Source organism: Oncorhynchus mykiss, chromosome 6 (genome assembly GCF_013265735.2).
Source record: "Oncorhynchus mykiss isolate Arlee chromosome 6, USDA_OmykA_1.1, whole genome shotgun sequence".
NCBI lineage: Eukaryota > Metazoa > Chordata > Actinopteri > Salmoniformes > Salmonidae > Oncorhynchus > Oncorhynchus mykiss.
This window is the reverse complement of record NC_048570.1, coordinates 95,612,223-95,622,480: the sequence shown is the minus strand read 5'-3', so window position 1 is coordinate 95,622,480 and position 10,258 is coordinate 95,612,223. Positions and strand designations below refer to the sequence as shown.

Here is a 10,258-nt window from a genome sequence, read left to right as displayed (position 1 = left end):
ACTGACTGACCTAACGGTTACCACAGGACTGGTTTCTACTGACTGGCCTAACGGTTACCACAGGACTGGTTTCTACTGACTGGCCTAACGGTTACCACAGGACTGGCCTCTACTGACTGGCCAAACGGTTACCACAGGACTGGTTTCTACTGACTGGCCTAACGGTTACCACAGGACTGGTTTCTACCGACTGGCCTAACGGTTACCACAGGACTGGCCAGCTTCCAGCATTGAGTTTACAGGAAAGAGCAGTGTATAACAGCCACAGGAAATACATGCTATATTTAAGTGTTAGTAACAGATCCAATATTTATTCAGGAGAAAAACTAAAACATCTCAGTATATCAAAACAGTTTTAATGTTATGCTGATGGAATGAACTGCATAATCACATTTATGCAAATCGCTTAAACCAGAGAACCATACAGATTATGAATACTACATAAAACCTCAAATATTCAATTTACAAAAACATTTATTTAGATTGGCTGAGTGATTTACATTCATAGTGACAGGGATGTTGGTAGCCGACTGTAAATCACTCAGCCATAGTGACAGGGATGTTGGGTAGATCACTCAGCCATAGTGACAGGGATGTTGGGTAGATCACTCAGCCATAGTGACAGGGATGTTGGGTAGATCACTCAGCCATAGTGACAGGGATGTTGGTAGCTGACTAGATCACTCAGCCATAGTGACAGGGATGTTGATAGCTGACTGTAGATCACTCAGCCATAGTGACAGGGATGTTGGGTAGCTGAATGTAAATCACTCAGCCATAGTGACAGGGATGTTGAGTAGCTGAATGTAAATCACTCAGCCATAGTGACAGGGATGTTGGGTAGCTGAATGTAAATCACTCAGCCATAGTGACAGGGATGTTGGGTAGATCACTCAGCCATAGTGACAGGGATGTTGGTAGCTGACTAGATCACTCAGCCATAGTGACAGGGATGTTGGTAGCTGACTAGATCACTCAGCCATAGTGACAGGGATGTTGATAGCTGACTGTAGATCACTCAGCCATAGTGACAGGGATGTTGGGTAGCTGAATGTAAATCACTCAGCCATAGTGACAGGGATGTTGGGTAGCTGAATGTAAATCACTCAGCCATAGTGACAGGGATGTTGGTAGCTGACTGTAAATCACTCAGCCATAGTGACAGGGATGTTGGGTAGCTGAATGTAAATCACTCAGCCATAGTGACAGGGATGTTGGTAGCTGACAACTTGATGAAACTCTCCAGACAGTCACTGGCCCCTTGGTAAATTAGAGGGAAATACACAATCATATCCTGAAGACCAGGGTCTCCCCCAACCTCTCAGGGACCATCAGACGTGTCACACAGCTGTACCTCCCAACCCTCTAGGGTGGTCCCCGGGTAGAGGGAAGTACCACTGTGTATAATTGATAGTCCAGTTTGTAGGGTGGTCCAGTTTGACGACTCCTTATGTGAGCGTGTCCTCAGACCTGATGAACTCTCCGATGTCTGCCTGGTGGAACACAACGATGGACATGGGGTCCACTCTCCTGCACTCCTGGGTGGACTTGGCTGCCACTCCAAAACCCTGCAGGAAGACCAGAGGGGCGTGTTCAGTTGGGTTCCAACCTGCACGTCACGGTTACCTAGGAGTTACTATGGTTACTGGTGCTTTAGATATTAGCTTGTCTGAAAGGTTGTCAAGCGATCACTATCCAACAGAGATGCCGTGTAGAACTGACAGTATGGGTCGGTTTACCACACAGATTTAAGTCTAGTCCTGGACCAAAAAGCCTTTAATGGAGATTCTCCATTAGTCTTAGTTAAACTCTGGGAAAGCTGCCCTATGTGTTGACTGAATTGATTGGATAATGACTGGAGGGAGGGCTATATGTTGACTGGTTTGATTGGATAATGGAGGGAGGGCTATATGTTGACTGAAGTGATTGGATAATGACTGGAGGGAGGGCTATATGTTGACTGGTTTGATTGGATAATGGAGGGAGGGCTATATGTTGACTGAAGTGATTGGATAATGACTGGCGGGAGGGCTATATGTTGACTGATTGGATAATGACTGGAGGGAGGGCTATAGGTTGACTGAAGTGATTGGATAATGGATGTACAGTATGTGAAGGGGAAGGGCTATATGTTGACTGATTTGATTGGATAATGGACAGTATGTGAAGAGGGAGGGCTATATGTTGACTGAAGTGATTGGATAATGGATGTACAGTATGTGAAGGGGGAGGGCTATATGTTGACTGATTTGATTGGATAATGGACAGTATGTGAAGGGGGAGGGCTATATGTTGACTGAAGTGATTGGATAATGGATGTACAGTATGTGAAGGGGGACGGCTATATATTGACTGATTTGATTGGATAATGGACAGTATGTGAAGGGGGAGGGCTATATGTTGACTGAAGTGATTGGATAATGGATGTACAGTATGTGAAGGGGGAGGGCTATATATTGACTGATTTGATTGGATAATGGACAGTATGTGAAGGGGGAGGGCTATATGTTGACTGATTTGATTGGATAATATACAGTATGTGAAGGGGGAGGGCCAACTCACCAGCGGTACGTCAGCCATGGAATACACCACCACACCCTGGTATTGGTTGGTGTTCTCTGTGATCCTCCCCAGTCCAGACTTCAACACATGGTTCCCATAGAGGAAGGACTGCTCCTGCCCAGGCTTAACCCACACCTTGAACTGGACACACAGAGGGTTCAGCTACTCAGACCATAGCTCCATTATTACAGGACTACCAAGGTCTTAACTGAGATCCTGTCAGTTGAGAGAGATATTGATGTTAATTTTAAAGCTTAACCAACACCTTGAACTGGACACAGAGGGTTCAGTTACTCAGACCATAGCTCCATTATTACAGGACTACCAAGGTCTTAACTGAGATCCTGTCGGTTGAGAGAGATATTGATGTTCATTTTAAAGCTTACGCAAATATGATTATCGAACTAAACCTCTCGTCTCGCCTGGCTGTCGTCAGAGTCATTTTGGGGCGGCAGGTAGCCTACTGGTTGGAGCATTGGGCCAGTAACCGAAAGGCCGCTGGATCGAATCCCCAGACTTACAAGGTTAAAAAAAATGTTGTTCTGCCCCTGAACAAGGCATTAAGCCAATGTTCCCCAGTAGGCAGTCACTGTAAATAAGAATTTGTTCTTATCCGACTTGCCTAGTGACATTTTTTAAAATGTTAAAATATCTACACTTCTAACATGACTGTGGTTATCATTATACACAGTGAGAGGTCAGAGGGCCTCCACTTCCTGCTTCACCTTCTAACGTGGTTATCATTATACACAGTGAGAGGTCAGAGGGCCTCCACTTCCTGCTTCTTGTTTACCTTCTAACGTGACTGTGGTTATCATTATACACAGTGAGAGGTCAGAGGGCCTCCACTTCCTGCTTCACCTTCTAACGTGGTTATCATTATACACAGTGAGAGGTCAGAGGGCCTCCACTTCCTGCTTCTTGTTTACCTTCTAACGTGGTTATCATTATACATGGTGACATGTGAGAGGTCAGAGGGCCTCCACTTCCTGCTTCTTGTTTACCTTCTAATATGACTGTGGTTATCATTATACACAGTGAGAGGGCCTCCACTTCCTGCTTCTTGTTTACCTTCTAACATGACTGTGGTTATCATTATACACAGTGAGAGGTCAGAGGGCCTCCACTTCCTGCTTCTTGTTTACCTTCTAACATGACTGTGGTTTTCATTATACACAGTGAGAGGTCAGAGGGCCTCCACTTCCTGCTTCTTGTTTACCTTCTAACGTGGTTATCATTATACACAGTGAGAGGTCAGAGGGCCTCCACTTCCTGCTTCTTGTTTACCTTCTAACATGGCTGTGGTTATCATTATACACAGTGAGAGGTCAGAGGGCCTCCACTTCCTGCTTCTTGTTTACCTTCTAACATGACTGTGGTTATCATTATACACAGCGAGAGGTCAGAGGGCCTCCACTTCCTGCTTCTTGTTTACCTTCTAACGTGGTTATCATTATACATAGTGAGAGGTCAGAGGGCCTCCACTTCCTGCTTCTTGTTTACCTTCTAACGTGGTTATCATTATACATAGTGAGAGGTCAGAGGGCCTCCACTTCCTGCTTCTTGTTTACCTTGGCATATGGTGCCAGAAAGTCCAGTGCTGTGATGTGCAGGCGGAACTTAATGGTCTTGGTGAACTTCCCAAAGCAGGTGCCCACCGACACCAACTTACCACGGGAGATGTTGGTAGCCAACTTCAGAATTGTCTCACTGATACAACAAAAAAAAAGAAGTGGAAATAAGACAATATCTTAACTACCCAAAGAGATGATCGTGAAGTAACCTGCTTTAGGTAATATTTAATTTAACAATAACAGCAGCTCTGTAGCGTCGTTTACCTGATGTAATATACACGGTCATTGTGAAGTCTGAAGCAATATGTCCCATCGGGTCGATCCACCAGGTGTTTGATGTTCTCACCAATGCTGCGGACAGACAAGAGGAAGGTGTCACACATTGTCAATGTAGATTCAGAGAATTTCAGTCCATTTCAAATCACGTGTCATCTACACAGACGACGTATTAGCCAGCTTGCTGAGAAGCATAACTAGGTGCAGGTTAAAGACTGTCATCATGAGCATAGCACCAAAGACACTGGATATAGACTGGTGTTTATCAACCCTGTGCACTAACTAGCAGGCAAAACCACGAGTTTGGTTGATCAAGCATGGAGCGAGTCTGAACAGCCCATAACAGTTTCAAAATAACGTCAACCTCGTCTTTCAAGATCACATGTCAATACTCACTATTTGGAGAGTTTCTCAAACATCGTTTTTGTCTCGTCGTCTGTTAAAGGCCTCATTTTGTTAAAGGATTCGCTAATTTCCTTACAATATTGTGCCCACTGAATGTAGCTTGATAAACGCTACAGCGTGGGGATAGTGAGCGGAAATTCATGTGCAGGAAAACGGAAGTGGATGTAATAGTGACGTCAAAATCATGCGCCTGTTTATGTTGTGCTGTTGCGTTTACGAGCGACTAGAATTTTAGCCAAATTGCGAATTAAATTGCCATTTAAAAGACATCAGACGCTCGCATTGTATTTTAACGAGCTGTTTCGGTAGTCCCGTGTAAAGGCTGGAAATAGGAGTAGGTAAGACTAACATTCAGATGAAGTGTTGAAGTGACAGCTTTCCAATATGACAGCTGTGGACGTGGAAGATGAGAGTATTCTGGCGTCAATATTTAAAGACAGCTTTCCAGACAACTGGAGAGACAACCCCGACTTCGCAGCCTACTTGTCCGAGCTCAGTTCGTATGGCGTGGAGAAATTAAACCGTGAACCGGAGCGGTTGGCGGAGGAGAGGGCGCAGATACTGCAGCAGACCCGGGAGCTCGCCTTCTCCAACTACAAGACGTTCATCCGCACCGCGGACTGCACCGAGGAGATTTACCGCGACTTTGGCCGTGTGGAAAGCAGTGTTTCCAAACTCCTTGACAAGTTGCCCAGCTTCGGGGAAAAATGCAGGTTAGTAGTAAAGTTAGACCATTACTCTCTGTCGTTTTGACATGTCATTTACGTGATTAAAAAAAATATATTTTTTTAATTTTTTTTAGGCAAGTCAGTTAATTAAGAACAAATTCTTATTTTCAATGACGGCCTAGGAACAGTGGGTTAACTGCCTTGTTCAGGGGCAGAACGACAGATGTGTACCTTGTCAGCTCGGGGATTTGAACTGGCAACCTTCCGGTTACTAGTCCAACGCTCTAATGGGGGATTCTGTCAGGGGGGAGATTTTCGGCACAACACCGGCAAACCGTGCCAACATATCCTCCAAACACCGGTTTCGTGGGCATTATCACTTCTACACAACGTGTTACCAACATATTCAAATCATATTTTCAGAAAACTGTATTTTAATGAATTTATTTATACTCTTTAATCCTTCCACAATATAAAGTCCCGACACATCTAGGGTCGTTACCCAGCTGGCTGGTCGTTCATTCTATCGGCCAATTCGCGGCCAGAATAACAACAAAGTAGCTGCATTTGTTTAATCTGTTATCCATAATAATGATCTAATGAGGCGTGATTTCACCTGACATAGAAAATATGTTCTCTGGTCAGGACACTGTTGTTCAGAGGAGCTAGTCAACAACACATCTAACACAATCACCTCAAACTGAAGCTGGAAAGACTGAAAACGAGATGTACCAAATTTTGTTTGACCTATTTTCTATTGATGTTTTTTTGTATAACGTTATATCCATAAACATGATCCTGGTTCATTATTTCAACTGGCTGAGAAAAGCTGCCTGTCTCATCCCATAAGGAGACAGCTGGAGAACCAATTTGAATATTGAGACATTGTTGCAAATGTCGGAGGAGACGGACAACAAGGTTTATACAAATCTCCTCTGTTGAAAACTAAATGTTAGTCTAAAACAAATGTGAGATAATGTCTCAATGTTTTTTTTTATATATCAAGGCTCACGTCTATCTAGAACAAACAGTCTTGTACCGGGGATCACGTCTATCTAGAACAAACAGACTGGTACCGGACTCACGTCTATCTAGAACAAACAGTCTGGTACCGGGCTCACGTCTATCTAGAACAAACAGTCTGGTACCGGGCTCACGTCTATCTGGGACAAACAGACTGGTACCGGGCTCACGTCTTTCTAGAACAAACAGACTGGTACCAGGCTCACGTCTGTCTAGAACAAACAGACTTGTACCAGGCTCACGTCTGTCTAGATCAAACACTAGATCTCATTGAATGTTACTGTTCCAGGAACTGTTATAATACTGTTATGAACTGTTGACATGATGAAGAACCTGTTGGGCTCATGTCTATCCTCTCCTTTAGGGGTTTTGTGAAGGAGGCGGAGGACATCGGGGCGAGCCGGCGGATGAACAGCCTGACTCTGAACCGTCACACAGAGATCCTGGAGATCTTAGAGATACCTCAGCTGATGGACACCTGCGTCCGGAATGGTTACTACGAGGAGGCTCTGGAGCTGGCAGCGTACGTCAAGAGACTGGAGAAGAAGCACTCGTCTCTACCTGTCATCCAGGTATTAATGCTACCACTTCCTGTTTGCACAGCTAGGAGTTACAGATCGTACCACTTCCTGTTTACACAGCGAGGAGTTACAGATCGTACCACTTCCTGTTTACACAGCGAGGAGTTACATATCGTACCACTTCCTGTTTACACAGCGAGGAGTTACAGATCGTACCACTTCCTGTTTACACAGCGAGGAGTTACAGATCGTACTACTTCCTTATTATATTAATTTTGTCAACACACAGTCTGACAAACTGTGGTAGATCTAGAAATACCTCGTCTTAATACTGTAACAGAGTGTGATTCCCTGACCTCTACTGTAACAGAGTGTGATTCCCTGACCTCTACAGTAACGTGGCCTGTGTCTCTTCTCCAGGGCATCGTCCACGAGGTGCGTCAGTCGGCTCAGCTCATGCTGAACCAGCTGTTGCAACAGCTTCGTAGCAACTCCCAGCTTCCTGTGTGCCTGCGTGTGATTGGCTACCTGCGCAGGATGGACGTGTTCACGGAGGCGGAGCTACGGGTCAAGTTCCTGCAGGCGCGGGGCACCTGGCTCCATTCCATCCTGTCCACTGTCCCTGATGAGGACCCTTACTGCCACATCACCAAGACCATCGAGGCCTGTCGCGTGTGTAACCTGGCTTCTGTTATCTAGCAGTGGAATGAAGGACCCAGGAAACAGGACTTTTAATTCTCTGACATTTGTCTTCCTCTGATCCAGGTACATCTGTTTGACATCATCACCCAGTACAGAGCCATCTTCTCTGACGAGGACCCCCTGCTGTCTCCCGGTGACACAATGCTTTATTTCATTTAAGGCTGAATTATTTGATACGATTTACATAAATATGAAGATTTGTGATGTATTGTGTGATGTAGGGTGTTGAACGAGGGGGCAGCCTTGTGATGTAGGGTGTTGAACGAGGGGGCAGCCTTGTGATGTACGGTGTTGAACGAGGGGGCAGCCTTGTGATGTACGGTATTGTCTGTGTTGAAAGGTGTTCACGGCCAGGCGGTGAACGAGGCGGCCATCTTCCATGGCTGGGTGGTGCAGCAGGTGTCTGAGTTCCTGGTGACCCTGGACCGAGACCTCCAGAGGGGGGTGGGCGGACGCCTGGACTCCCTGCTGGGACAGTGCATGTATTTCGGCCTGTCCTTCAGCCGCGTTGGGGCAGACTTCCGCGGCCAGCTGGCCCCGATGTTCCAGCGCGTGGCGGCCGATACCTTCCGTAAAGCTGTAGAGGAAGCCATAGACAGGTTCCAGGAGGACATGAACCTGTACACTCTGATCTCTCTCCCCTCTATGCTGGGTGGGGGCTCCATGCCAGGTACCCTCCAGACCCCCAGTACCCAGCCAGGTACCCTCCAGCCCCCCATGGCTCTGCTGGACTTCCCCCCTCTGGCCTGCTTCCTGAACAACATCTTGACGGCCTTCAACGACCTCCGGCTCTGTTGTCCCCTCGGTCTAGCCCAGCAGGTGACCAAGTACCTGGAGGACGCGCTGGTGAAGGTAACCCACGCCTCTCTAGACGCGGTAGATGGGATGCTCTCTAGACGCGGTAGATGGGATGCTCTCTAGACGCGGTAGATGGGATGCTCTCTAGACGCGGTAGATGGGATGCTCTCTAGACGCGGTAGATGGGATGCTCTCTAGACGCGGTAGATGGGATGCTCTCTCTAGATGCAATGCTCTCTCTAGATGCGAAAGCCACTGTGTCTGACCATGGTAGAAGTTACCCTGATAGGATCAGGTCACACTCCCTCAGACTCAAGACTCTTGTTGAAATTATTTCCTCTCTCTCCTCCCCAGGTCACCAAGTTGATCGTGGCGTTCCACCGGGCTGAAGAGACGGCCTTCAGCGACCGAGAGAAGGAGCTGTTTGTCCAATTCTGCTGTTCCTTCGCTGAGGACCTGGTGCCTTTCCTCAACCGTTGTCTACAGGTCCTGTTCCCCCCAGCACAGCTCTCTGTCATACTGGGTAAATACTCTGTCCCGTCCCCCCCCCCAGCACAGCTCTCTGTCATACTGGGTAAATACTCTGTTCCCCCCCCCCCCCCCCCCCCAGCACAGCTCTCTGTCATACTGGGTAAATACTCTGTTCCCCCCCCCCCCCCCCCCCAGCTCTCTGTCATACTGGGTAAATACTCTGTTCCCCCCAGCACAGCTCTCTGTCATACTGGGTAAATACTCTGTCCCCCCCCCCCCAGCACAGCTCTCTGTCATACTGGGTAAATACTCTGTCCCCCCCCCCCCAGCACAGCTCTCTGTCATACTGGGTAAATACTCTGTTCCCCCCCCCAGCACAGCTCTCTGTCATACTGGGTAAATACTCTGTGACGGAGAACATCCACAGTAACGACCTCTGTAATAATGTGAAACGTGGTTTTTGTCCTCCAGGTGTCCCTCCAACTCAAGTCCACCAGTACAACAGTCTGGGTTGTATCGATGTGAGTCCAGTCCTGGAGCCTCTGGCGTTTGTTCTTCCCAAGAGGGAGACGGTGACTCCGGTGGGAGAAGACCTCAGTGTTGAGCTGGACGGTCTCACCACAGCTGATCCTCAACCAACACTTCCTGTTGACAACCTGGGAAATCCTGATCCTGAACCAATAGCAGGCCCGGAACCTATTGAGGAGGATCCCATGGTCTCATCAACCATATCTACTGAGTTTGTGTCCGAGACAGGTCTGACCTCTGACCCTGAACTGGAAGCCATTTTCAACGACCCTAACCCTGTACTGGACGACCCAGAGAGACCAAGGGCTGACGGCCACCGTGAAGTACAGGAAGACCCTGAGTTGGAGGCCATACTGAATCCCCCAAAGCCTGTACTGACCGACCCAGAACATAACCCAGTCCTAGAGCCTGAGGTAAACCCAGAGGGAGACAGTGAGCCATCAGAGCCTGAGGTAAACCCGGAGGTAGCAGAGAGTTAACCCTCAGGAGTGTTGGCAAGGTAAACTAACAATAGCCTTGAATTAATGGTTTGAATCTCAGCTACTGTGCATTTTGACTAGTTAATTTAACAATTGACCCTTTTCAGGAATGTTTCCAATGCTTTAGCTTTTATAAACTGCCATCTAATCTGGGTTTGACAATGTGGTAACTGAACTATGTAATACATTTAAAATAGTTTATTTCTACTGTAAAATGGATCTTCATTATTAAAATCTATCCACAACAGAAG

The 10,258-nt window shown here is 47.0% G+C and overlaps 2 protein-coding genes across 2 annotated transcripts; one reads left to right on the top strand and one right to left on the bottom strand.

Annotated features, from left to right (window-relative positions):
- Positions 1-289: 289 nt before the first annotated feature.
- Positions 290-4,991, bottom strand: LOC110526881 (60S ribosome subunit biogenesis protein NIP7 homolog). Its single transcript, XM_036981661.1, has 5 exons — positions 4,809-4,991; positions 4,401-4,487; positions 4,134-4,272; positions 2,563-2,703; positions 290-1,568 (listed from the first exon to the last, which is right to left on the bottom strand). The coding sequence occupies exons 1-5, from the start codon at positions 4,862-4,864 to the stop codon at positions 1,449-1,451; spliced, it is 543 nt and encodes a 180-aa protein (XP_036837556.1). The 5' UTR covers positions 4,865-4,991; the 3' UTR covers positions 290-1,448.
- A 9-nt stretch (positions 4,992-5,000) lies between these two features.
- On the top strand, positions 5,001-10,257 carry LOC110526883 (conserved oligomeric Golgi complex subunit 8-like). Its single transcript, XM_036981656.1, has 7 exons — positions 5,001-5,530; positions 6,873-7,080; positions 7,450-7,701; positions 7,795-7,864; positions 8,072-8,583; positions 8,884-9,052; positions 9,472-10,257. Exons 1-7 carry the CDS (start codon positions 5,202-5,204, stop codon positions 10,005-10,007), a joined length of 2,076 nt encoding a protein of 691 aa, XP_036837551.1. The 5' UTR covers positions 5,001-5,201; the 3' UTR covers positions 10,008-10,257.
- The last annotated feature ends 1 nt before the right edge of the window (position 10,258 follows it).

Excerpts from the sequence above, each read along its gene's own strand:
- LOC110526883 (XM_036981656.1), top strand. The coding sequence starts at position 5,202 with ATGACAGCTGTGGACGTGGAAGATGAGAGTATTCTGGCGTCAATATTT. Across the intron at positions 7,702-7,794 it reads AGACCATCGAGGCCTGTCGC|GTACATCTGTTTGACATCAT; the intron begins GTGTGTAACCTG and ends CCTCTGATCCAG. Across the intron at positions 9,053-9,471 it reads ACAGCTCTCTGTCATACTGG|GTGTCCCTCCAACTCAAGTC; the intron begins GTAAATACTCTG and ends TTTGTCCTCCAG.
- LOC110526881 (XM_036981661.1), bottom strand. The coding sequence starts at position 4,864 with ATGAGGCCTTTAACAGACGACGAGACAAAAACGATGTTTGAGAAACTC. Across the intron at positions 2,704-4,133 it reads TTCTGGCACCATATGCCAAG|TTCAAGGTGTGGGTTAAGCC; the intron begins GTAAACAAGAAG and ends CTGTGTGTCCAG. Across the intron at positions 1,569-2,562 it reads CCATGGCTGACGTACCGCTG|GGTTTTGGAGTGGCAGCCAA; the intron begins GTGAGTTGGCCC and ends GTCTTCCTGCAG.